At 39.9% G+C, this 27,992-nt stretch overlaps 1 protein-coding gene across 8 annotated transcripts; it reads left to right on the forward strand.

Moving 5' to 3' along the window:
* On the forward strand, nucleotides 1–27,793 carry srpk1b (SRSF protein kinase 1b). Of its 8 annotated transcripts, none has more exons than XM_083534148.1 (16): nucleotides 1–306; nucleotides 1,272–1,326; nucleotides 18,481–18,596; nucleotides 19,298–19,406; nucleotides 19,583–19,670; nucleotides 19,905–19,992; nucleotides 20,378–20,484; nucleotides 20,681–20,846; nucleotides 21,435–21,460; nucleotides 21,554–21,770; nucleotides 22,382–22,606; nucleotides 23,970–24,070; nucleotides 24,249–24,356; nucleotides 25,669–25,738; nucleotides 26,341–26,433; nucleotides 26,966–27,793. In XM_083534148.1, exons 1-16 carry the CDS (start codon nucleotides 294–296, stop codon nucleotides 27,148–27,150), a joined length of 1,767 nt encoding a protein of 588 aa, XP_083390274.1. In that variant the 5' UTR covers nucleotides 1–293; the 3' UTR covers nucleotides 27,151–27,793. The 8 variants fall into 8 exon arrangements, with proteins under 8 accessions (XP_083390274.1, XP_083390270.1, XP_083390276.1 ...); XM_083534144.1 differs by having other exon boundaries at nucleotides 57–306; nucleotides 22,382–22,771; XM_083534150.1 differs by lacking the exon at nucleotides 1–306 and adding an exon at nucleotides 1,104–1,178.
* Nucleotides 27,794–27,992: the final 199 nt, after the last annotated feature.

A 27,992-nucleotide genomic window follows, 5' to 3' on the forward strand; every position in this document is an offset into this window, starting at 1 on the left:
AAAAAATAAAGCAAAAAAAACAAAAAAAACCAGACAATATTACTATCTTCCTGTCACCTGATGTAGATACAGAAAAGATTTAAAATAATTATGGGTTTAATTTTGCCCTACACTACATTTTACATACTGTGATGATAATGGGCAGTTTATAATATTGCATGTATTCGTATAAGGTTGAAAGTGTTGTCCAGAGTGAACAGAAAGTGCATGTTGTGTGAGTAATCAGGAGGGAGGGAGTTTTTTTGCGGCGTGTGTGCAGTGGGAGAAACACGCGGTGGGACCGGTACTACAGCATGGAGAGAAAAGGTGAGCGATTCTAACACAATATCAGCAGGTTTCATTCGTGAGCATTGTACCATAGTGAGGTGCGTGAGGGAAGGGTTAGATGGTGAACTAGCGGTTAATGTCACATGAACAGAACATGGAGTAACACACAGAATACTGGGATTGAACAAAAGCCTCATGTTACTGCTTAGCCCCCCCCGAGTGTGATACGACATAAAGTGCTTACTTGGTAACGATAAAGAAGCATTTGAAATAATAATTATATAATAATAATAATAGAGAATACACCAGGCTTGACGGAAATGCCCCTATTTGTGTAGTTTAAAGTTTAAAAGCACAATTACGACTGTATCCTAATGATATTCTACATTTACAGCCTGCTTCGCAACGTTTCTCATCTGTGCTGTAAAAACCAACTTAGTAAAATAACACACATTTTAATCATATTTTTCGATATGGCGGATATTTTGCCCTGATTTCTTCACTCCTAAACGAGCTAGCAAACACCGGCTAACTCTCACTGCCTGAGGGGAAACTTTCAGGCGGGTAATACATTCAGCCGTCGTGAAAAAATAATTTATAAAGATTTATCTATTGAGGTATTATCTATTGAAACGGACAAGTTTGCTCATGTGTATTTATGGATGTATCTATATGGTTAAAATAAGTACCACATTTTGTTCGGTTTAAGCGTAAAAAAAGGGACTCCTAAGGCTGTGTCCTAAATAACTCTGTTAGACATAAGGGGTGCTTAATGATAAATGGACCAAGGCGTTATTTGAAACCCTAGGTAGTGCACTTGTGTAGTGCGCGCGGATGGGTTTGGGATGCGAGCCATTAGGAGCGGTTAGACACTTGCTAGCAAGTAGAGGTTAGCTGTTGAAGTTTGAGGAGTGAGTTGCATTCGAGTAGAAATATCTCAATGACTTATTAATTACAATTATTTATTTTAGTATAATACTGTGTTTTATTGCTTATCACGACAGTGCTTGCACTCCAGGCGAGGAAAAAAAGGACCAAGCCGAGAAAACCAGGCAAAAAGTAAGTTATTTGTTTATATTTAAGCTAATCAGAGTGAGAACTTCCACCAGGACATGTGTGCTGGCTTGCAAAAGTATTGACCCCCCTCTTAAAAGTCATCAGATTGGTTTGGATTACAAATGACTTGTACAGAGAGTTTGTTATTTTTGTTTATTATTATTTGCTAGTAAATGTTTGATGCACTCAAAAAATGGAAAGTTGTAGTTGTTTGGGTAAATAAGTTTTACACACTTTTTTTTTTATTAGGGATTTTTTTTTTTTGTTTTTAAAGGGATTTTTAACCAACATTCCTTGCCGATTTGCTCCAGATTCTTCATTTGGCCGAATGTTTGTTGTTTGTTGCATTTTTTTAAAGATTTTGTCTTTTAGTCTTTTATTGGCAATAGTATTCAGGTCTGGATTTTGACTTGGACACTGTATAACCGTCCGGTATTGAAGCATGGGTTCTTGTAATATATTTCTCCCTCTTGCTTTGCTCTATCTATACTTCCATTGTCAAAAGAAGCACAGGTTCTCAGGAATAAAAGCATCCTCGGACCATGGTGCTGCCACCACCATGTTTCATGTTCATGTTAGGTTTGAGCTACACATGATGCTTTAAAACCAAATACAGCATCTTTACTGAGTCTCTTTTGGCTTTTAGTTAGATATTATTAAACAGTTGGTTGTTCGAAGCCACCATTTTATACAGTTCTTGGTTGTGCAGCTCATAGAATGGTTGCCTGGTGCATCTTCAGGCCATATTTTGTTGTTGTACTCGATCAAGGTGACTGTTGGCCTCATGGTGGTTATCCCTTATCAGTTTTTAATTGTGAAAAAGGGCCTTGTGAGGGTATTGCTTGGTTAGTTTGATGCGGCTCATTATTGATCCAAGAGCAATTCCTGGGAGGTATCCGGAATATACTGAAAATATTTAAGTTAAAAAACATAATTTCTTCTTTTAACTTCCATAAAGTGCTCTCTATTCTCACACATTTCTAATTTTCTAACCCTGATGGTCTCTTCACTGACATAATGGTGTTTTTCTTTTATATAGGGAGCTGTCTATTTCACAGGTAAAGATCAATTGTATATAATCTGTTTCTTTGTTTTCATCTGGAGCTTCAGGAATCTGGTGTGGTGGAATATTTCAGTGTTAGATATTTATTTATTTTATTTTTTTAATATTTGTTGACCATTAGATTTTTTGCTTTTGATGTTCACTGTAAGAGAATTTCCTTGTAGTCTGGAGAGTCCTAATGAATCCTCTTCATTAATAATTCTTTGTTTGTTTGTTTGTTTGACCATTTGCTCTTCTATGGATATTTAATCTCTGATTAAGTGAAGTCCAAATACAAGGTATCATGTAAACTATTTGAACACTAAGTACATTTGGTTTATATATTTGCTCAGATTTTACAAGCATTTGCTCCCTGAAGCATTTGGTTATAAGAATTTAGTAGGGCCTTTGATGCATTCCTGTTCATGAGGTTGTGTTTAGTGGATGCGTGCATTCTGTATTTCCCAGAATCCTAATGCGTGATTTGTAGGCTTGTCAGATTATTCCCTGCATGTAGTGTATTTTCAGTTGTATTAGACTTTGTGGAATTAATAAAAAAAAAAGTATTTGTAAAAGTTTTGTACATTTTATATTCGTTTCTGTTAAAAAAACAAACAAAAGTCTTACATTTAAATATCTATAATCCTTTTTAAAGAGCTGCATGATGAAGGTGTGTGACGTGTTGTGTTTGACAGGAGATATCTTTATGGAGAGCAAAATATTTTAAGTTATTTAAAGTTAAAGTTGATTTATTCTGGAATAATGTTCCTGTCCAGCGAATTTTCTGAGCTGCAAGTTCCGAACTGTGAATTATCGGGGGTTGACTTTAATGATGTAGTTCTGATATATATTAAATAATTATATAGCCATTATAATCAAACAAAGACCTAGTTCAAAGTGCTTTTGTGTCAGGAATTAATTTTAGATACATTTATGCAGCTTTATAAAACTACACCTAATTTTAGATATTTATCCAACATTTAACCTGCATCAGTGTGGAACTTTAAAACTGCATAAGCTCTAGTTATTCTTTCAGTCAGCATACAGCACTCTAAAAACTTTGTTAGAAACACGCAGTCCTACAGTTCATTTGTCATATTTTTTAAAAAGCATGCAGAATTGTCCACTACTTTGCACACTGTTCATGGGGATTTTATGGTGTTTTTGGCGCCATCTATAGGCAAGGTTATAATTCCCTTAATTTCCAAACAAGACGACTTTAATGATTTTCATAGCAAAGCATCCCACAGTATTATTGTATAAATGTTATATGCTTTGCACCATGTTTTATTGAAGTGTTTGAGAAGTTATCTAGTTATTCTACTGTGTTGCTGAGGATGATTCCACATGAACAGTCTAAAGCTCTCTGACATTATAGAGCAACTGAAGAACAATGAGAATGTATTCGAATTGTAATTAATTGAAGCAATTAGTTAAAATATCTTAGGACCGCTAAACAGTTAGCGAAGTTTTAAGAAGTGTATGAGAAGTTATCTAGTTATTCTACTGTGTTGCTGAGGATGATTTCACATGAACAGTCTAAAGCTCTCTGACATTATAGAGCAACTCAAGAACAGTTCGCAACTCATACACAGTAGAGAAACTCTTTGCATGAACAGTTCTGCATTTAAGCACCCATTACTGAACAAAATTTGGTGCCACCCAGATGAGGAAGGGTTCTATTTTGAGTCTGGTTCCTCTTGAAGGTTTCTTCCTCATACCATCTCGGCGAGTTTTTCATTGCCACTGTCACTACTGGCTTGCTCATTAGAGATAAACTTATAAGTGATACATTTATATTCACTAAATTGATAAATTCAAATCTCTATAAAGCTGCTTTGGACAATGTCTATTGTCAAAATTGTTAAAGAAATAAAACTGAATTGAATTAAAAACTGATTGCCCTGACTTTTAAAAGAGCTGCTATAACGCAGTCTGTAAAGTCTTTTGTTTCGTGCATTATATAGTACACTTGCCCTTGGTGCTTGGTTTCTTGTACTAAAACTATACTGGTACTGCATACTGACTGTAGCTTTCCAATAATTGAAAGTGCTGACCACTGACACTATTTACAAGTGATTGTAAATCACTTTCAAAGGCCAGTCTGTCTTACAGAGCAACACTTTGGATGTTCAAAACTCGGCAGCTGAGCACCAAGTGACATTTGAATTGAGTTTTTTTTTCCTATGTAAATAAATGGAAAAGGGACAAACCCAAATGGCTGACCCAGACTAACTCCTCAGACTAATTCTGTGGGATGATTAGCCGGTTTAGAACTGAGTTTTAAACACATTGTTATGGGGTCACTGCAGTCCTTTGAGCCAGAGAGCTCCAAATAGTGGCAAAAATTGGGATGCAGGCCCTGGCTGCTGATCAGCAAAGCTGAGCTCTGCACTTTTGGGACACCTTTTTTTTTTTTTTCCATGTTTGTTTCGTTCCACCCCCTTTTACACTGCTGAGCTTCTGGTCCTGAGGACATTATGCAATACTGCTATATGCCACACACTGAACACAAAGCTATCATGTTTCTTATATCTGGCCAGAAATCAAAGCTACTTTATTTCGACAGGATGCTCTGGAAGAAAAGGTGCTGAAACTCGCCCTGCTGGTGCCCCCCCCCCCCCTCTTCTTGCATCTGCAGAAAAAACGTTATGGGATTAAAGTCAAATTCCTGGTGCAGATTTACTGGAAAATTTCTTTGAATACCAGATTCTGAACAGATTATTGTAGCATAATTCCTTTCAGACAACTTAGTACTGTTTTTTTATTCTAATGTATTCTCTGGATCTGGTGAATATTTAAAAATAGATTCTTCTAATGAGCAGAAGCTTGCTAAACGGGATGACATTTCGAGCACAAATCATTTTGAATATTTAAAATGTCAGTCACACATATGGAAAAAAAACAATAGTATTGTACAACACCAACCTTTATGTCTTTTATCGTCTGACGTTTGATTTAGTAGCATCCTTTCAAAGTGTTCTAACTATCGTAATGTAATGTTTTTTAAATAGACAATGTTTCTGCAGTTTGAAAGGCTTACAGAAAGCAGGCAGCAGAGCTCTCTCTGCTCTACCTGCCCCCCCTCCGCTTTGCGTATGAAATTTCTATTCTTGCATCCAACAGCTTTAAATACAGCAATGGAAAAGTTACAACATTGGGGACACTGGCTCTGTCACCAAAAAGTGAGGGTATTGAGCGTAGTTATACCAAATCCTGTCTTTTGTAGATTTGTGATATGGCGGTTCAGCTGTTAGAGATCTGATTAAAAGGTTAAGTGCGAATTCCGCTACCTTTAATTGCTTTGGATACAAGCTTCTGCCAAATGAATACAATGTTATGGAAGCCCTGAGACACTTATATTTTAGGTTATATTTACAGGTGTGTACGTTTAAATTAATGGCATTTGGCAGATCCCTCAATCCAGAGAGCTTTATAACTGAGCAGTTGAGGGTTAAGGACCTTGCTCAAAGACTCAGCAGTGGCGGCTTGGTTGTGCGAGGGTTTAAACATGACCATCTGATCTAGAGTCCAGTGCCTCAACCATGAGGCTACCATTCTGTATACAGATGTGTGTATGTATAGGGAGATTAGATATTAGAACTGCTTGTAGACTTGTATTATGAGTCAGTTTTAAGAAAATTGGCTTTCCATTTATAGCTGAATTCTAAGAAATAAGAAAATGTTTGCTTGTAGTCTTCAGACATATTGCTGATTTTCAATATATATTGTAGGCCAAATGTAGTTGAACACTTGACCACTTAACATCCCAGTCGAAAACAATAGGCATTAATATTAACAAAGCTATTATTCAGAGACATTGTTCCACTAGATTTTCAGCAACAACACCTATGAGTGGTGAGGGTGTCGCACTATAATGAGAAGTGCAGTCAGGAACTGCTGGCTGGCAGTGGCAGCAGTATGAATCGTGTTGTAGAACAAAATAGGTGGCAATTTTTTAAACATGCAGCGTTTTCACTGTTGTGGAACATCAATCTTCAGTGTCATTTCTAATGCACACTATAAATCATTGCGAGGAGCCTACAAAGTAATTATCTGACGTAAACCGATGAAATCTGCTTCAGCACAACTGCACTGCTCGTGTTCATGTTCTGCTCGTGTCGCATGTGCTCTCGCGCTCTCTCTCGCACACTCTCTCTCTCTCTCTCTCTCTCTCTCTCTCTCTCTCTCTCTCTCTCTTTTGCAGTGTGCATGCCATCCTGCTGGGTAAAGCGAGTGTCACTCAAGTCACCCAGCTACCACCTTCATCTCCACCTCCTTGTTCCCTCCCCTTCATTTTCATGTTTTCTGCCTCAGTAGTATTCGGTAGTGCTGAAGCAGGCAGGCAGTGTAACTGCGTGTAAGAGAGAGAAAGAGAGAGAGAGATAGAAAGAAGAGATAAAGCCGTGCAAAAGGAAGGGGAAGGAAAAAGAAGAGGCTCTGGCTGTTCCGTCTTGTTCCACTTTTTCATCCCACGCCATGTGGCTTTTGGACTGGATTGTTTCACTTAACACAGCTGTGGTAAAGCTGGCCAGTGGGCTCAGGTGCAAGTAAGTGTGTGTGTGTGTGTGTGTGTGTGTGTGTGTGTGTGTGTGTGTGTGTGTGTGTGTGTGTGTGTGTGTGTGTGTGTGTGTGTGTGTGTGTAAGTGGCAGAGAGCCACTGAGGCAGTGCTGCATTGACTGGACTGGGACATTTCCTGACTTATTGATGAAACGGTTTATTTTTAATGAGCGGACCGGCTCTGGTTGTCGGACCTCCTAAGTTTTGAGTGGCAGGAGTGTAAGAAGGTGCTGTGTGTTCCGACAGAAGCCAGTGCCTGCGGGACTAATACTGATACCTCCACTGTCTGAAATTGCTGACTCGTCTCTAACGCTATGTATTCTACCTGGCTTATTTTCATCCGTTGCTTCCTGGCTGCGGTTGATGCTCACTTTATGGTGAGATATCAACCTGTATTAGTTCTAGCGAACTTCTCACTATCGAATAGTTTTTTTTTTTGGGTGGGCTTAGAGGAGACTGATGATGCTTGTGTTATGTAAGCACCTTCTTCCTCAGCTGCAGCAATAGGCTGTGCTCGACTGCAGAGAGCTCGCACCGAACGCACCAAACAAGGCCATGGGGAGATGCTTCAGGAGATGCACAGCCTGAGATGCTGCATTGTCCTGTTTACAACTGTGATAAAGCTACTGGAAATCCCAGCCTAAATAAACACATTGTTTACCTTAAACAAAATGCCCTACAGATGTCAGGTTTCAGTAAGCAATCCTGCTCGGTTTGTCTTTACATCAGTAACGGATTGTTCAGCCAAAAGGATCTCGGTACAGCCACGTGCTGTGTGTCGAGTAACTGAAGTCGCTGATGAGTAGAGGAGCGAAGAGGATGAAGAGAGGATGACCAAAAAGACATGGCTAAAATAACATGTAGAACAGGGGTCCTCAAACTTTTGTCTGTGAGGGCCACATAAGTTTTCCTTTATTTAATGGGGGCCGGGTCGGTCTGTAACAGAAAATGACATGGGCTGGAGCAACTACCCATATTATTGTGGAGATCTTTTGTTGACTTTAAGTGTATTTATTATGCCTTTCTTATGCTCAATTATTTCATTATATTATGTACCATACAGACAAATGAGTAGGGCTGCAACTAATCGATTTTATATATATAATATATTCCAGTGGTGGGCCGTCAGAGCCAGCAAGGTCTTCTCTGCTGGCCTAAACACTATCAGAAGCACTGACCTACCTTTACAACCTAAATTCTAATATTTCTTCCATGAAATTGTATTCATTTATTTCCAACAGTCTCTCTTCATTTCGTAGCATTTCTTTTGGCTGCACTGCCTCCAGTACGTGGATGTGGATGGTTTTTTTTTTTTTTTTCTTTTGTCCAATCGGATTTCAGCCTCTATGTGCTGCCATGTCAATCTAATCTGCCCAGGGCCTTCACAATCACTAGTGCTGGCCAGTGTACCTTAAACTATATTAGCAATGGGTCTGTTTCTTTAACTAATCAGATTTCACAGCTAGCAGGCCCAGAATAGCGTCAGCATTTTTCCGTCCTCTGATTGGTTCGTCAGAGGAAAACTGTTACAGACAAGTTCGACTAGCAAAACACGTCTGTAGCTCTGTAGCCAAAAAGCATCGAGATAAACGAAAACCAATATGGCGGCAATATATTTACGTGCTTGAAATGTCTTTATGTACATGATGTACGTTAATAAATGAGAATGTGCATGCACGTGTTTTTGGAGGGTTTTTTTACACAACAGTGTTGCCGCGATTTGTTTGATGAAGGCATGCTATAAAAATGTACATACATGTTTGTTTACACCAAAAGGCATATGTACACCAATTAACAGCAGAGATTCACCAGTATACAATACAAACCACCGTCGATTCTCAAAACAAACCTTTCTTATATTCTCCAACATTGCAAACACAAAGATCGCTCACAAAATCACAAAAAACATGCGGGGTGTAGTTCGTTTTTACAAAAAGCTAACCAGTGTCAACATTAAATTCTCGAGTCATTTCACTCCGACACACAGCTCTGAAAAGTATCCTACACCTGTAGCATCTGGAAGGCTTGATTTTTCCCCGAGTTTTTCTGCGGCTGCAGGTGCCGTCTCACTACCGTATTTTCGCGTATATGAGACGCGACCTGGGTGAGGGGTATGTAAAACTTTCTATAAGACGCGTCTTATATAGGCGAAAATACGGTAGTGAGATGGTGACGTGGCAAAAGCCGGCGATTGGTCACGCTGATCGAGATAACCGACGTTAAGTGGCAAATTTGCCCCCCCCTTGTGCTCGAGATATTAGGGTTTGTCGAACATAAAAGAATCGACATAACCGATAAAAAATGCTTAGACAAAGCGAGAATTTGGCGGTTTCACTTCAAAAACGTCGACTTAAAAGGGTTGTCGAGTAAACCGAGGTCGAGATAAGTGGGTTCCACTGTATAAAAGTGTCGTTTAAAAATGCAAAAGCCACATATTGAGTTTAACTATCTTTAATTTAGACATTTATAATTTACGGCTTATTGTAGCTGCTTGTTGAAGAGTGCATGGGGGATTTCTACTTTGAACAAATTCACTCATGCTGGGTTGTTTCTTTCTGTGAAGAAGGAAAAAAAAAAAAGAAAACCGCATTTTAGTATGGAATGGGAAGCAATTTGTGTAAATCAACATTTGTATTGTTTTTAATGATAATTGCAGAAGTTGACAACCAGGATAAAAATATAAATATAAAATATAATACGTTGTTTTGACAGATATTTTTTTGCGTTTGTGAAGATATGCACATCTAGAATATAAAATTGATTTAATTTTGTATAATAGCAAGCTAACAGGCTTGATTTAAAAAAAAAAAAAAAAACAAAGAAAGAAAGAAAAGAATAAAATAGGCATTAGTGTACAAATGCATAATCATTCGCTGAAAACCACAACAGTGACTAAAAATGTAATAATTTACTGCTGCTGTTATTTGCTGCTTTTAGATTTAGTGTTTGTTCGCACCGTTTTAGTTGAATCCATCACCAGCGAGCCGATTGCGCAACCTGATGCTCTCGAGTCCCGACAGAACAGCTCCAGTGCGACTGTCCCAAAGTTACAAACACTTTACACAATAGCACTTCATTAAACTATACCATTTTCACATGGTATAATACGGAGGAAATACAGTTTTTGCTTACCGTGCTGATGTTTTGCCTTCATCCGTGACTTGGGACACACAAGGTTGACCTGTACTCTGCACAATTTCACAGGCGGCTGTTATCTTGCCGTCACGCTAACCCGTAACTTGAGCAGTCCAACTAAACCATAACAGCATTCGTGACAATGAATTTCATCATCGATTATTATCTATTAGCAGCCCTACAAATGAGCATTACTTTTCACAATATAAAGCCTATTAAAAGAGCATTATCATCATCATAATGGCATTTATTCATATTCATTACTATTGAAATCAAAACATTTACTTATATCTAGCAAATAATTAGGCTATGGTAATAACTAAAGGTCGACCGATACTGATAGCTAGGTTGGATTGGACTTGCCGATAACCAATTAATTATTTGATTACAATGAATAACATTTTTTGAATGGATAATGGATAAAAACCAACATAACACTTAATGTTAAATAGTACTGAACTTTATTATATTAAAAAAAACCTATTGAATCATGAAAGTGTAAAGAAAAAAAATGTGTACTGATTAAGAAGTTGAATTGTATGATTAATAAATTCTGAATAATAAATATAAGATGCGCCATCTCACGTGTACAAACAAACCACTCGTGTCATCAGCGATTCACCTCCAGAGCCGCTTTCGTAATGACAGGAAGCCGAAAGCCGGAAAAGATCAATCAACTATCGGTGCCTTCACCTCCCTCAATAACTGAGGAAAATTTTTGTTTGAAAGCCACCAATTGTTAATAAATACAGGTTTGGTTTCATTAAAAGGTTTTTTTAAATCGAATTTTGTAATTTTGTCACTGTCTTTGTTTAAAGGAATGCCCCCCCACCACCACCAACATAAAACACAAAAGGGGGTGATTTGTGTATTTAAGGGTCTCTTCAACCTCAAGATTTTATCAAGTTTATTTGTCCATGGCAACAGTCCACGGTCTGTACACTCCCAGCATGGTGTTCATACAATGCTACCAGGAGCAGGTCTCCTGATCTCAGTCCTAATTTGAAACAAGGTGGAGAGAGTTGTTTACCAGCAACTGCACAACTTAATGACTTGTGCATGGCTGTATAACAACATCCAGAATCATGCAGTACAAACTTCTACGCTGTTCTCAAAGCCAAAACAGCTGAAGCTCTTGGTTTTGTATTTATAATGAAAAGTGAAGGGTCTGGCTTGTCAGACTAAGCAAAATGTGGCCTGTCTGGTCTTTTATTTTGTTTTTTCCCCCCGAATTCCCCCGAGTGAACAGAAAGTATGGGAATGCTTACTCTCTATTGCCAGTCATAAGCTCTATGGACACTCTGACAAGCATGAGGATTATTCTTAGAACCTGGTCTCAGTAATGTGGGTACAGAACATTAGGGCATAGTTTCACACTTTATTTGCTTTACCATTTCTTTAAGTATTCGAGCAACATGATTATAGGGATCTCAATCCGAACGTGCCTGGCTTTAATGATGCAAGTCTTTAACCCGAAATTGGAAGCACTGACTAGCAGAGACATGGACATCCCGTACTCTTTGCATTTTTGTGATTTGTGTGATTGGGAAAAGATGCGCACTTGCGTCACGATGAAAAAAACGCAAATGCAACTGTTGCGTGTTCGGCATTACCTGAAGTTATCATTGGCAAATTGCTGTAGTAAGGAGGAAAGGGTAAAAAAAAAAACACTGCCATACAGTTCATGAAAAATAATCACCTTGTTACCGCCTTTGAGGGGGTAACAAATTCCACACCACCTTGGTGTTGAACATTCTTCATTTTGCGAACAGTGAAGGACTTCATTCTCCAGTGATGCATTAGCCCGGTGTTTCCACTAGGCGGCCTCGCTGAGCGCTGCCTGTGATTCCGGATAAGTTTCAGTCAGAGCAGGCAAGGTGGGGACGCTGATAAGTGTGTCTGATTCAATTCTCCTGTGAGTCGGAGCACAGCGCAGTCAAAGTGTGAGAGAGAGAAAGCACATGGAAATGGAGGTACAATAATAAGAGAAAACGATAGAAAATAACGTATCACTGAAAGCAAGCGGGAAAGAAAAAGGAGCAGAAGGGAGAGAAAAGGCTCTAGAGAGAAGCAAAACTCTGCAGTTATGAAGGAGAAATCAGGAGGCGGTTATGTTTTTTCTTACCTGCAATGCAGTGCCAGCCTGCTCCAGCCAATCGGAGCACGAGGCAGGGAAAGAAAGAGGCGGGCTTTAGGGGTGACGCCAGCAGAGCATGGCACACGGATAGAGAAAATGTGGTTATGAATAGTGAGAGAGAGTGTGGAAGATCTTTGTGGGTGTGTATGTGTGACAGGGAAGCGGGAGGGAGAGGGAGAGAGAGAGACACGTCTTGTAGTCATAACTCGGTGTGCAGGGTGCACGAGCTGCAGCCTCTGGTTAATGGCTTTGGCTCTCACCTGCGAGCCTTGGCCACCTCCATCTCTCATGGGCATCCGAGCATCCTGTAGGTGAGTGTCTCCGTTTCTCAATACTATCCACATGTTTCCTTGTCCATCTTTATAAATTTTTTTTTGGATGCCAAGTATGCACATGTACACATCACTCAGGATTTTCAGTTTCCCTTCGTTTCTGACAAAAGATCTTCAAAAAGTGCTGTTTTGCAGACGAGTGCAGAGAAGGATGGAGTTCGCTTTTTTTTTCTTTTTTTGCATGAAAATAGTCATGCCATCTAGTAGTTGGCTTTTTGGAATCAACTTAAAGCACGGCGTTGTCTTTGAAAAGATGAAATGCTGATCTGTTAGCAGCAGGTGGACAGGATCCCCGCTGCTTCCAGACCGTCATTCCCTCCATTAGCAGCCGTGAGCATTCCCGAGTCTCTCCTTCCATCCGTCTATCAATTTTTGCAGCAGGCTTGTGAGTTTCATTTTGCATTTTCCACTTCACACAACTGTCACTACTGTTTTTCCCCCCATTTAGTCTTAGGGAAAGAATGATTTTCGATCATTTTTTTGCTCCTGGATTTCGCTGCTGCATTGCAGCAACAACAAGGAACGAAGCCTTGTGAAGACATTCTAAGAAATTCTAGAGTAATTAAATTTGTTGTGCGTCACCCAAAGGAGTCTGTAAATGTGTTCATGGCAGACGGCTTGCGGGAATGTCAGTGTTTTGTAGCGTGCGCATGTGGGCTGGCGAAGTTGCAAGAAGCAGAGCTCCGCATTGAGCTCGGGTTTTAACCCCGTCTGTGCCAGATGTCGCTCTCGCCCACTCGCACATGCACACTTTCTGGGTTCGGGTATTACTCTGTGTTTGGATCAACGGATGACTAAGTGCTAAATTCCCAGCATGGTAAAAATGCATTTGTTCATCAGATTTTAGCGCAATTTAGTTTTTTTCTTTTTAGACTATAGACTCACTTTATGCACTAAACACATTATGGATATTATTCTCAGAAGTTTTGCCATCAGTAAATATTCTTTTACGTGATAATAAGCGTCATATATTATACATTATAACAACATTACAATAACATACCTGTGACATTCTGAATTGTTTCAGTCATGGAATGTCCTGAAACAACTTAACCTCTCTTGTCAGCTGTAAACGTTTATTCCTTCACCATCCTCTCTCCTGAAGTTAATAAGACCAAAAAATGCGGTTTCTTAAATTGACAAGAAACCAACAGCCTTGTTTACAGCTTTACCACTGACTGTTACAAACTGGAAACTTCTTCCAAAAATGGAATAAAAAGCACCGGATCATCAATTGAACACATTTTATAAACGTGTATTTTTTATTTTTTATGCTTCATGCGTTTTCCAAAAACGTCTGTGCGTAAGCTGTGACTATAGAAGACCTATATGCATAATGAGGGCATTTGTTACAACAATCGTCGTTTTTGCGGCATTTGTTGGTATTTTGCGTAATGATTCATTGCAGCGATTTTATTTTCGTCCCTCACAGTGTGTGTTTGTGCACGAGTGCGTGTTGTGAACAGACAGTGCCAGTTGCTGTGATTTGATCGTTTTAATAGAATCCTCCTTGACTTTAATTGACATTATTACATGTTATTGCTCACTGGAGGTGTGTGTGTGTGTGTGTGTGTGTGTGTGTGTGTGTATATATATATATATATATATATATATATATATATATATATATATATATATATATATATATATATATATATATATATATATATATATATATATATATAAAAACCGGATCACAAAAAATATTGCGAGCGCTTTATAAAAGGATTATGCATTTATACGCTTTAGCTACATGTTCCGAACACCTCCAGACTCCAAAACGCCTACAACACCCACCCACTTCATGGCCAGACTGAACAAAGACATAAAACACAGCTCAGGAAAAAGAGCTGCCAATTATTTGCAATGGAAGACTAACATTACTAAGCAACAGGGTCACACGGCATCACTGCGAACCAGCTGTTTATTACGGATGGAGCCTCGGCTCATTTTAAAGGACGGGTTTTTAAGGGCTAAGAATCTCCCCGTATTAGATGTTTCAGTTATGGCTTCTGATTAGACAGATGCCTACCCGTTTCACCTCGAACACACGAAAGCGTATCAGCATAAATCCAATAATCATAATGTCATTATAAATGGCAGGTTATGTAAGATGTTGATTTACATACTGGAGGAGTGAGTCACAGAGTCACCCTAATGAAATGTGAAGAATTTAGGCAAAGCACAGCAGTGTCTGTTGTCCCAACAGTAGAAAACAAACACCCACGGTGCCTTTCCAGACACTCGGTATTCCCGTCAAGCAGAGGCCAGAGGATCCTCACTGACATTGACATCACTGGAAAACCTTTTTTTTTTTTTTATTTCCTTTTTTTTTATTATTGTTGTTGTTGTTTATTATTATTACTCCCGGGCTGAAAACGTTCTTTTCCAAAGACTCCATTCTTGCAAGATGTGTTTTTTTTTAATGCTTATTATTTGTTTAGCGAGACTGGGAGTGGACTTAAATGTAATTGCTGGATAAAACCGAGCCGATCCTTGTGCTGGTTGGAGATAAGACGAGTGTTGTATGATGGTTCTTCACAACAAACAGTCATTGGCCTTTGTTGCTTTATTTGACGACTTTTTTTTTTTTTTTAAAGGTTATTTTTATTTATATATATATATTTTTAACTGGTTCTTCAAATCACTCTAAATAGACCTGAAACAAAAAAAAGTGCAGCTATTTTGTTCTACTTTTCGCAGTTACTTATAAATCTTTTTATGATGCCTGTACTTATCTAGATTAAGACCTCTAGCAGGTTTGTCATGTTATGTATGACGTACACATGAGTATAGATAACAATAACTGAAAGGAATTAGCAGACATCAGTGCCTTTGGGGAGTTTACAAAGCGTGTACATTTAGCTTGCGTTGCTGATTTACCAACAATGTTAATACGGAGCCTTGCAGCCAAAAGTAAATGGACATCTGACTATCACAAAATTAAATATAATTGCGTCTTTGTGTACTCAAGAATTACTAGAGAGCTAGAGACAACACACAGATCCCTACGCTCAACCCTACTTTCGGCGTCTACTCGACCTACACAACCCTCTTTGGCGTCAGGCTTTCCTCAACCAGGCCTGACCTTTTTGTGCTGACTGGACAAATCCCTGCGGCCATACTCCAGAATTTAGAGAAAAAAAAATGTTTCCCCGGTAGATTGGATACATCCCTCTATATTTTAATAAGGGATTTGTTGATAGCTTGTTTGCATTTATTCCAAGAGTAGGTTCAGTTTGAGTTAAATAAGAAGCAGAAACACCAGAGAACCATGTTCAACCATGTCATTTACTCAGAGTCAGGGCTTGGCACAAATGGCTCGAAGGATGTATGTAGACTCAGAAAAGAAGCGAGCTGATTGCGGTTGATATTAATGACGTCCAAAGGCTGTTTGATGCGACGCCAGGGCTCATGTTTGTGTATGTAATGACAAGGGCCAGCTGCAGAACCTGGACTTACTTACTAATTAATTTTCACCAGCAGTCCTTCTCATTACTGTGACAAAGGCAGAAGTGGCAGCTGTATTTACACCTACAGGTGCACTTTCATTCTCACATACACATTCTACTCTTTGATGGGGGGTTACTTCAGAAGCACTCGAACCGACACCAGAAATTTTCGGAGCTTGTGTAGCGATTGTGCAGTTTGGTGATGTTCTTCTTACCCAGATGGTGTCTGTATTACCCAAATAATGCCTGGCTCATGAAGCGCAAAATTGGTTCTGGCTGTGAAAGAAATGATCCTGAGGCTAACGGAAATGTATTTATTTATTATCTGTTTTTTTTTTTGTTTTTTTTTGGGGGGGGGGGTTCTGTAAAACGCAACTGTGTTCTCATTTTTCTCGCTTTTTTTTTTTTGGCTGTTGGGTGTTTTGTTACTGCATTGCTTTTTACTGCTCGGTACCTTTTTTTTTTTTTTTTTTTTTTTTTTTACGATATTTGATTTTTTTATTCATTCCGTTTCCCTCAGGGACTTTTTTTTCTTCCTCAGACACATTTGAATTGGCTAGGTCGAGTGTCGTTTTCAGAGGATTGTGCAAACATCAGAGTGCTCATTAAGCCCATGCAAATATGTTTCCTGTAATTTAAAATGTAGTCGTTAGTATTTGCAGCTTAATTACAGCAAAGATCATAATGAGGTGTTTGTTGTGCAAGTCATAAATGATTGGATTCGTAGGAGACGTCTTGGTCGTGTAGACAATGGCAGAGAAAATCCAAGGTCATCGCAGTCATTTCAGTTCGGAGCAGATTTTGAGGAACAAAATTTCTTCTACGTTCCACATTCCAGAGTACAGAATAATAGACAAGGATAAAATGTCATTTATTAGTAATTGCTCTGATGTAACACGAAGTTTGGAGATGGATAATATCTAATAATGGTGTAAGTGGTCTAAATTATATATTAGAGGTCGACCGATAGTGGATTTAACTGATACCGATAGTTAGATTGGATCGTACTTACCGGTATACTGGATAAAAATGAATGTAAATAGTTCTTTACTCTTTTTTCCTTTTTTTTTTTTTTGGCCAATAAACAGTACTGAATCATGAAAATGTGCCAAATTAAATGAATATAAAAGAATATAAAAGAAATATAATTATTAAATTTTTCGTAATACTCTGGAGGACGCCAGGAAAGCTATCGGTACCGATTTTTTCCCGATAGCTGTTAGCTCCAGCAATCGACTATGGGTGTTGATTAATTCGGCAAAACGGATTAATTGGTCAACCTCTAGTATATAACCACTATTATATTGTAATGCAGCAGAAATAAAGGATTCTACAGATATCTGAAAAGAGACTTTATGAATAGAGCAAGGGAGGTGGTTCAGAGACCATGTATCATTTATTAATCTGCTAGACAACTTTAAGGTTTCTGGTGCCAATGGCTTTGGTATCCTTTAGTACTAGGTGTTAAACCTCCCCGACACGCACTATATTCGACTAATAAGCTCATAGCCATAGAGGAAGTTTCTAAAATTGAGGTTATTACACGACTGAAATTGGTATGGAAATGTGCCTCCAGCAGGCGTACTAACCTTTTTAACATTTTGCGGCAGTACCTCCAGATTTTAACACTGAAACATGTCCTCTACTTTGAGTTGTCATTCCAGAATATGCCAAAATAGCCTTTTCCACCCCCAATAAAAACGTCAGATAAACTAATCCGCATATGAATTTGAAATCATTCGAAAATTCTGGAGGCTCCGCCCCCTTTCCCTCCGTCTCAACTTTTAGTATTCGTGCAGCCAGTATTCTTACACAGAGATTCTCTCCTGTAATTACACACTAATGAACCTCCGCATGACCTGACCGCAGTAGAGCCTAATGATTTTTTTCTATTTACTGTGTGAAGGCGCTCTTTTTATTCTTTACACATGAACACCCCTGACCTGAACGGTACCGAAAATAAAACCGCCTGGATTAAGCACTTGTCAGCTCCCCTGCTGAGCCTCCCGCTGTGGCTCCCTGCTGGAGCAGTTTGGGAAGGATAGAACGGGATTGAAAAAGAATGCTGAAACCTAGTGAACACCAGCTTAATAACACGATGACCTTCTCTAGCGTGCAATTGCATGGCGGAGAGAAGGCAGTTATATCATCTCATCTTTTTCAGAGCTCTCCCTTTTTTATTTTTTTATAGGAAACACTTCATGCAAATGATCCTCAGAAAAGCACTGTAATACCTCGTCCTCTCTTTAACCTAACCAATTAATTAATTAATTAATTTATTTATTTATTGCAGTTTGTTCTGACATTGCTGCAGAATGGTAATAATAGTGGTGATACCACTGGAGACACAGTTTTCACTATTTCACATGTATTGTACTATTTCACAGCGTTCTGTCGGTGCAGAGCTGAGCTGCTACCACGCAGAAGCATAAGCTCTAATTTTGGAAGCTCTGGTATTGTGTCGCCATGGCTGATAAGTGTTCTTCCTCCCTCCCCAGACCTGATCCCCACCCACGGGGAGCTACCCAGCCTGACTCAGCTCTGCAGGAGCAAGAGGAGGAGATCTTGGGCTCTGATGATGAAGAGCAGGAAGATCCCAATGACTACTGCAAGGGTAAGACAAAAAAGTGGATAAAAATAGAGAATAGATTTGCCCCATGGATACTTATTCAAATAAGTCTGTGATATTGGAGAGGATAAATTAACAGACTGAAGAAGGAGAAATGGCTGAATGTAGAGAACATCAAAACTTGGACAGACTGATAAATAATTTAATATATAAAAGGTGGATGAAATAGAGGGATAGTTGGATCAAGGGGGACTTTTCTAGATGAACAGGTAATCAGATGGTTATGTGGTCGGATGGATGGATGGATGGATGGATGGATGGATGGGCTGGTCAATGGGTACATGGATGGATGGCTACTTGGTTACATAAATGTACGGATGTACCTTGAATGATTGAGTACTCTCAGGGATATAAGGATGATCTTCGTGTTCCTTTGGATGGATGGATGGATGGATGGATGGATGAATGAATGTATGTAAAAGACACAATGAATGCATAGATATTTGAGAACTTATCTGGATATATTTGTAGATTAATAGTTAGATGAATGTGTACTTGCATGGAAAAAATTAGTATGTACCTGAATGGTGGATTGAAAAGTACACGCATGGGTGGGTGCATGGGTAATTGGGTAGGGGAAAGGGTGGATGGATGAATGGACAATCGTTGGTAGATGGATGGGTGTGGGAATTGTCACATAGCAAGATAAAAGATTTGGTTTTTCATTTATTATTGATATTTTGCAGGCGGTTATCATCATGTGAAGATTGGTGACCTGTTCCACGGCCGGTACCATGTGATCCGCAAACTGGGCTGGGGGCATTTCTCCACTGTGTGGTTGGCGTGGGACATCCAGTGAGTTAGAATTCCACTTTTTAACACCATAATGCTTTTATTTATTTTTTCTGTCTCTACTGCATTGGTTGTGTACATACTTATTTGCAGGTCTCTGTATGGGGCTTATTATTTCAGCCTTGATATAATAACACCATTTATTTTTTGTGCCTGCGTGTATTTGTCTCTTTGCATAGGGGAAAGCGCTTTGTGGCTATGAAGGTAGTGAAGAGTGCAGAGCATTACACTGAAACCGCTCTGGATGAGATCAAGCTCCTGCGCACGGTGAGCATCCACCAACCTCACTGCTGCTATGGTGACCACTGCGAGCTGCTTTTGCGTCAGCGGCTTTCTCGAATACTTCCCTAGAAACAAATAACGTTCAGTGTTTCTTTTATTATTTTATAAGTGGTCAGGGGATGTCATTTCCTTTTCTCTTAAAGTTGTCAGTTGTGATAAAAGGACAAATTAGGTTCAAGTGATTTGTGACTCAGAAGCTGTCTTAAATGTCTGGATTAGGTGCGGACCTCAGACCCGAACGACCCGAGCGGAGAGAAAGTAGTGCAGCTGCTGGACGACTTCAAGATTTCAGGTGTCAACGGCACTCGTATCCTTACAGTCAATAATATTACTCTAGGTTCTTTAATGTTTCAGCATGTCTGTGTTTATCTCCTTTGTTTGAAAGAATGCCAGAATTCGGCATTTGACTTGACTCAAAATTGAAATTCAAGGTTATTTTTGAGTTAAAATTGCAATTTAAATTGTGACGCTTATCATTTCCAGATTTCTGCAGTAGAGATCTTGCAGGGTTTTTTGACTAGATCTGCCTGTACGAAGAAGCACTCTGCAGAGATCTGCTAATGAATCCTTTTTCAGCTCTTTCATGCTGGAAGAGATTTTAATAAGCGTGTTCGAGCTGTGCTCTTATCTATCTAGTGCTTCTTATGTGTTTTCCCCCCTTAGCATATGACCTTGACTGTGACTACTCTCAGATGTGTGCATGGTTTTTGAAGTCCTTGGTCACCACTTGCTCAAGTGGATCATCAAATCTAACTACCAGGGTTTGCCCTTACCCTGTGTTAAAAGCATTATTCGGCAGGTAAAGTACCTTTCTGCACCTCTCTCGTCTCTCGTTTACATCCGATATAGCGACAAGTCTTTATTAGAATAGGAATGTGCAGTATTAATAAACTTGCGATTATCCCTGCAGCTGCTGTCATAAAAAAGTAATCACGTTTCGACCAACCGCTTTTAAGTATCTGGCAGTAGAACTAAATAATAACGTTCTCCTTCAGGTTTTACAAGGTCTGGACTACCTGCATACAAAGTGCAAAATCATCCACACAGACATAAAGCCAGAGAATATCTTAATGACTGTCGATGAGTCATACATCAGGAAGCTGGCAGTCGAGGCCACCGAGTGGCAGAAATCTGGAGCTCCTCCGCCATCCGGCTCAGCAGGTGAGATCAGAATAATAAATGATTTATCTGCCAAACGAACAATGAAAATTGATTTACTTTAGTACAAAACTATTCATCATGCTACACATTTGCATCAAACTAATATCAAACCGGAGCGTGTCTAATGTCTTTGGGTTACTAAAAAGCACAACATAAAAACAATAAATTAATATTTTTGTCTTGTTCAGTTATTTAAGAGCATTTTCACACCTCAGGTCTGAACACTCATGCCTGTAGCCAGAATTGTGGGCTTAATTAATGTATTTGGAAAGCGACACATCTTCCTGTATGTGAGAACGGCTCCCTGATGGCATGCCTTATTTAAAAGTGCTGTTCTTCACCACTTTTGTGATGTACCACAGTGAAAAACACCACCCCATTTCCATTTTCAAACTGCACTGTATTGTTGTCATTTAAAACATTGCAGAGGTTTGTAGTGAAGCTGCATTTGAAGTTCGCTTGCATGGTATTCGCTATGCATGTTAATCACTTAATCAGCGTGTGGCTTGTCCTGGTTTCATGGTGTGTTTATCAGCATGAAAGTGATGATTTTTTTTCCCCCCATGTTTTTTTGTTTTCTTCCCCTAGTAAGCACAGCTCCAGCTCCCAAACAGGTAATATCTGTTATTCCCTTTTTAATATGCTATTTCTTCTATTTTATCTTATGTCATGACTCTTCAAAGAGTGTTGCTCAATCTCTTGCTCAGGTGGTGAAAATGTCTAAGAACAAGAAGAAGAAGCTGAAAAAGAAGCAGAAGCGGCAGGCCGAGCTGCTCGAGAAACGCATCCTGGATATCGAAGGGTTAGAGAAAGCGAACGAGGGGGGCGAGGATGAGGAGGACGAGGAAACCGAAACCCCTGACACAACTCCGTCTGTCCCCAACAGTCAGACTCTGCAGGAAATCACAGCTGAGGCCACCCTGGGTGAGAGCGAAGGGAAAGAGCGAGATTGCGAGGGAAAGAGAGACGGCAATAGCTTGAGTTAGGTTGAAGAATAAACACACAAGTGCATCAGGGCAATGAAATCTTTGCAGCGTTCATGATCGAGCAGTGACATCCTGATGTTTAATACAGTACCAAATTCTTGACATTGAGCTGTGATAGATATATGCTCATCTCTAGGACCATTTCTTTTTCAGCAGCTGCTGTGACTCATACCTTCCTCAGAATAAAGCGATGAGTCACCCCAGACACCCCGTTCTCATATTAGTAACAGCTGCATATTTTTTTGATATGAGTTTAGGTGAAGGGCATTTTTCATGACTGATGCTGGAATTAGAATAACTCAAATAAATGTATAATTTATGTTCTCCCTCACACTATCCCCTTCCCGTCTCTCTCTCTCTCTCGCTCTCGCTCTCGCTCTCGCTCTCGCTCTCGCTCTATCTATCTATCTATCTATCTATCTATCTATCTATCTATCTATCTATCTATCTATCTATCTATCTATCTATCTATCTATCTATCTATCTATCTATCTATCTATCTCGTCTCATCTCATCTCATCTCATCTCATCTCATCTCATCTCATCCAGAGGAAATTCCTGAAGCCTGGCCTCAGCACAGAGAAAGTGCCTTGGATGGCAACTTTACCAGCCAGCACCCCGAGGACGAGAAGCCTGCTGACGCACAGCAGCAAGAGAAGGAAGAATCTCCCATCAACCCCTATGGCAACGTCACAGGAGAGGCGGAGTCCCAGCTCGTTAACCCCTACCCAGTGTGCAATGGGACGATCCCCTCCGAGCCAGGCTGTCCCGATGGTAATGGACCTTTGCATTGTGACATGTTTGAGTCGCAGCAGAAACAGCAGACACTGGATACAACGAAGCCGAACGCCTGCAACATGCTAAACGATTGGGAGATAGAGTCGAGACGCAAGAAGGAGCTGGAGCCTAGTTCACAGGCAGGCCCAGACATGGAGGACGGTCAGTGGGGAGGCCTGGCAGAGGATGTTTTCTTTACTAACCTTTTACATTTGTGTTTGTGTTTTCTAACCTCTTGAGTGATGTAGTACTAATTACTACTAATCTGTAGCACACTGTGTTGTGGCTTGGTCTATGTGGTATCGCTGCTTGGAGAATCGTTAACAACCTAATATCTAGTTTAGACCAGAAGACTTCATTCTCATCTGCAAAATCTGACGTGCTAATTGCAACCGAACAGGAGGTCACACCTGATTACACTTCAATGATAGTAGATAGTTGACTGTTAGGTGTGGCTCTTATTCGGTTGGAATAAAAGCAGCCCCGTTTCTTTGCAGGTAGGTATGGAGTCTTCAGGTTTAGGAAGAATGCCTTTTTGATGATTTGGTTCTTATTTGTTCAGCATTCAGCAGTGTGTGAGTCATGTTACTAAGAACATTCATGCGTGTTTATGATCATTCATTTGATATAAAATGATGAATATTTGCACTATTAAAATTTTTTTGGAACTTACCAAAAACATTTTAAATATGCTTTAAACAGCATGTTGTTCTTATACAGTTGCTGAGTTGCTCACACTTGCTGAAGTTGTATAAGATACAATCTAATCATTAGTGTCCCAGGATGCTCCAACATGAAGCAGCTATTTTGGGGTGCAGTTTGGTTTTTCTGGATTACAGTTCTCATGCACATTTGTGTAGATACTGGATTTTTGGCAAATGTACCATGTTAGTAGTGAGAGTAAAGTTTATTAAAAGATGTGCTAATTGGGGTGTACACATGACCGATCGATCATAGTTGCTGTATCCATGCTTTAGGTGAGATTGCAGCTAATTAAGGTTGCTGAGCAGCCTTTTTAAGTCTTCTCCAGGGAATATCAACCAACAAATCCCACTTTGCCTTGCAAATCTGTTTCAAAGATATCTAACAACTTGTTGCCGCCTCCCCATATTGAAAAAATTTAAAGACCTTACAGTGTGGTGTTTTCCTGCAGAGTCTCATAGAGTGCCGATGTGTTTCCTGTCTCACTGGAGCATTTTATCGATGCATATAATTGATCCGTCTCGAAACGCCTCATGCGCATTCGCCTCGCCGATAAAACGCTCCGCCAGCGAACACATCCCGTCCAGTCGTGCTTGCAGAACCTGTCAAGTAGTGTTGATTTCTCAGGTTCCCTCCATCTTTGTTTGTTGTTCCGTAGTTAAGCTTGCAGCAGGGAGTCTCTTGGTGAATCTGCTGGAACCACTGAACGCTGACAAGATCCAGGTGAAAATCGCCGACCTGGGCAACGCCTGCTGGGTGGTGAGTAGGAGTGTCCTTTCCATCACTCTTCCTCTTGCTGAAATTCACGGTACTCTAGCTGATGTTTATACAGCACATGTATTAGATTTAAGTGCACTCATTTAGCCATGTGACTTATCATTCTTTTTGTTCTTTCCCTTTCCCTGTCATTTTCTCTCTCTCTCTGGTGACTCTGCAGCACAAACACTTTACGGATGATATTCAGACACGGCAGTATCGTGCTCTGGAGGTGCTAATGGGTTCAGGCTACAGCACACCAGCAGACATCTGGAGCACAGCATGCATGGTGGGTTCACACACATTCCACAAAAAGCGGAAATTGAATAGGCAAGATGGCAGGGCTTGCAGTTATAGAAAAATGAACACACTGGATGGATAAAAAACTGTTTAACTGTTTAATCATCAACTGACTTTTATTAGCACTGCAAGATAAACACAATTAATCATTTGCTTCTACTTTCCCCAACAATAATTTAGTTACTTATTTGATCCTGTTCAATTAACTACGTGACTGCATAAGAAAGTTTAAGTCCAGTCTGATTTTAATGTAAAATCCACAAATTCTGTTTCCTGCATACCTTTTCTGCATGTACAGTGGGTTCCTATTTTTTATTATTATTATTTTGAAGCAGAACTGATTTACTGAGACTGACAATTTGACCGTTTGCAGGGTGAAAATTAACACAAGCTGCTTCCTGTATTTGACATAAGCGTGGCAATAACAGTTCCTCTTATTGTAGCACTTGTACTTAATGTCCACACATACTGGGAAGCACACAGAGGCAAGATGCATATTATATAGAATTCATTGCATTATTCATATTATATTCAGTCTGACAAATTCTGGCCGTTGTTTATGCAATATGCACATGGTGTAGTACAGTGTAGAATCCTGAATTTCGGTCAGAGCAACGCTGACTTGCCTCTCCTGCTCGTTAGCATTCGGCCCGCACATGTAATGTCCTTACTCAGCACATCTTTAATAATAAAAGCAGAGCAAGGTAAGCATTTTAATGAAACAATGAGGGCCCAGTACACAGCACACTGACACCTCGCAGACCTCCGACTGGCTAAGGTCAACGAATATGCCTGACCTTCAGCTCGCTGCCTGCCAACATGGGAATGCGATGACCCGAAGATTACAGTGAACCCAGCAGCAATTGAACATTTTATCCTCAAAGTTGACGTGTTCGAAGCAGGAAAAATGGGGATTTGAAAAAGCGTAAGGATTTGAGAGAGTTTGACGAGGGTCAAATACTGACGGCTAGACTACCGGGTCAGAGCATTTCCAAAAGCCACAGCTTGATACACATCGGGAGCGAAGGCTTGCAATGTGGTCCGATTCAACAGACAAGCCCCTGTAGCTCAAACTGCTGAAGAAATGAATGGTTTTAATGCTCGACAGGTCAGGACCAACCTTTTTGCCAGAACAAGGGGACCAACACACTTATACGCAGGTGTTCATAACGTTATGCCTGATAGGTTTAAAGACAGCCTGATTTAAATGTATACTTCGGATAGACACAGGACAGTACAGGACACAGTCTTTACACCAACTTACACTTTGCAGAATGTGATTTTCGTTTTTATTTTCCCAGGCGTTTGAATTGGCAACAGGAGATTACCTGTTCGAACCGCATTCCGGTGAGGATTACTCCAGAGATGAAGGTAAACTTTTGCTCCCCTTTTTAACATTCTTTCTCCTTGTATTTATAATTTGCAAAAGCTTTTTTGCCATAAAACCCCCTGTATATATGTGTTTATAAAGCACAGTCCAGGTGCTAATTATAAATCAGGATTTATCATCACTGTCCCGGGCCTGGCTTTGTTGCTCGTACAAAACCTCTGAGTATTAGCACTAATGAATAGCTTTGAATGCCTCTCCATCCCTCTTCACAGAATAATAGCTGGCGTCGGTGGCAGAGTGCTGTTAAATATTAAACCCCATTGTGCTCATTAATTAGCACTTGGGCGAGAGTCATGCAAGTTTAACAGGAGGGCGCAACGGACGCGCACCTCGCGTAGAATTTACACTTATGGCTGGGACGTCCTGATTTTCTTATGTTAAACTTATTCGTCTGACGTAAAGTGTGCACAAAAATATATTGTTAGTATTAAGGATGCTTAAGGAATTACTTAGAAATTGATCATAATTATTCACCATGAAAAAAGTGATCAAATTTGCATGCTTGTTGAAATGTTTGACATCCATCATCATTTGTCATTTATGAACAATCTCCTATCTTTCGCTTTCTCCCTCTCACGAACAGATCACATCGCGCTGATCATCGAGCTGCTGGGCAAAGTTCCTCGCAAACTCATAATGAATGGCAAATATTCGAAGGAGTTCTTCACCAAGAAAGGTCTGCCACTATTCTTTTCTCTCCACATCCAATTGGCTTTGCCACCCGCACGAGAAGAGCGCGTAACGTGTTTAGCTGCCCCGTGCGAATTTTATGTATGATGAACAAGGTATGCGTCGACGTAACTATCGCTTTCTCGTTGTGGCTTGGAAAAATAAAGAGCACGTTTGTAAAGGAGTGCTTCGGGAGAACAAAAAGAACGCATCACGACGACCTGCTAATATGTAAAGAACATCAAACTGTATTAAAAGCAATTTTGCATCACTGTCATTAGAAAGATGGAAGAAAAGAAACATCCTTAGTGGTGCGTTTGTCAGCAGCAGCAGTAGTAAAAGGACATGATGAAAGGATTAAGGGGGAAAAAAAAAAGTCAACCCAGATAGAAGAATTTACTACTATAAGAATTTCTTCACGTAACCATAGCAACCATAGCCGAAAGAAATTGACCTTCTGAACACGGTGAAGGCATTCTCGTGTAAAATCTTTCATATTTCTTACTACATTTCTATTTTTCGTTGTGTGTGTCATGCAGGTGACCTGAGGCACATCACTAAGCTGAAGCCGTGGGGGCTTACGGATGTCCTGGTGGAGAAGTACGAGTGGCAGAGGGAGGAGGCGCAGTGCTTTAGCAGCTTCCTTCTCCCCATGCTGGATCTGATCCCCGAGAAAAGAGCTACAGCTGCCGAGTGTCTCCGGCACGCCTGGATCGCATCGTAATAGCCGGGTGGGTGGTGGTGGGTGGGGGATAAACACACGCACACAGATACTTATCTTCGATTTAAAAAAATAAATTAATAAAAAAAAAAAAAGACTAACCAAGTCTGTTCAAAAGATATACTTCAGTTCATGAATGGAACATGAAGGGGTCCAATCAAACAGATGTAATATCTATTTATTTCTCGTAATAGTCCTTTATATGTACCAGGTGCAGTTTGGTGTGTCCTACCATTTTGATGCCCCTCCCCCCTTCTCTTTTGTGTGCAGACCGCGTCTAACGCCGCGCTCGTTTTCATACGCAGGGTAATTCAGCAGATTAATACAAGTCAAATTATTTCTCTACATTCGCTTTAGTCATAATCGGCCTTTTTGTGACACAGCCGTGTTCATTTGGCAACACTGAAGGAAGCACAGATGTTCTGTCTCTACTGTAAAAATAAAAGTTTGGTTGGTTTGTTTGTTTTGTTTTTGGAAAGTTTTCCCACATTACAGCACAGGCTGCATGAGACACATGAATGATTTCAGGCTGACAGTGATGGCCTGGCTGTAAATGGACATTTATTGTATAAACAGATGCGTAACGATTTTCAGCTGTCACTTTTGTCATATGTAACTAGAAAAATGTACAAAAAAAAAAAAGAAATACAGCGCACAATTAGGTACGTGATGGACTGTCGGTGTGCAAAAAAAAAAAAAAAAAAAAAACCCTAAAAGTTTCATACGCTCAATGTGGAAAAGTTGAACGTCTTCGCCACAGAGTCGGTGGTGTGAAACCAAAGAGTTGGCGCTCTTTATCACAGTGTCACCATTGTTCAATTCATGCATTGCGTTTTTTGCTCAAT

The sequence above is a fragment of the Silurus aristotelis genome, assembly GCF_946808225.1.
Source record: "Silurus aristotelis genome assembly, chromosome: 28".
Taxonomy (NCBI): Eukaryota; Metazoa; Chordata; class Actinopteri; order Siluriformes; family Siluridae; genus Silurus; species Silurus aristotelis.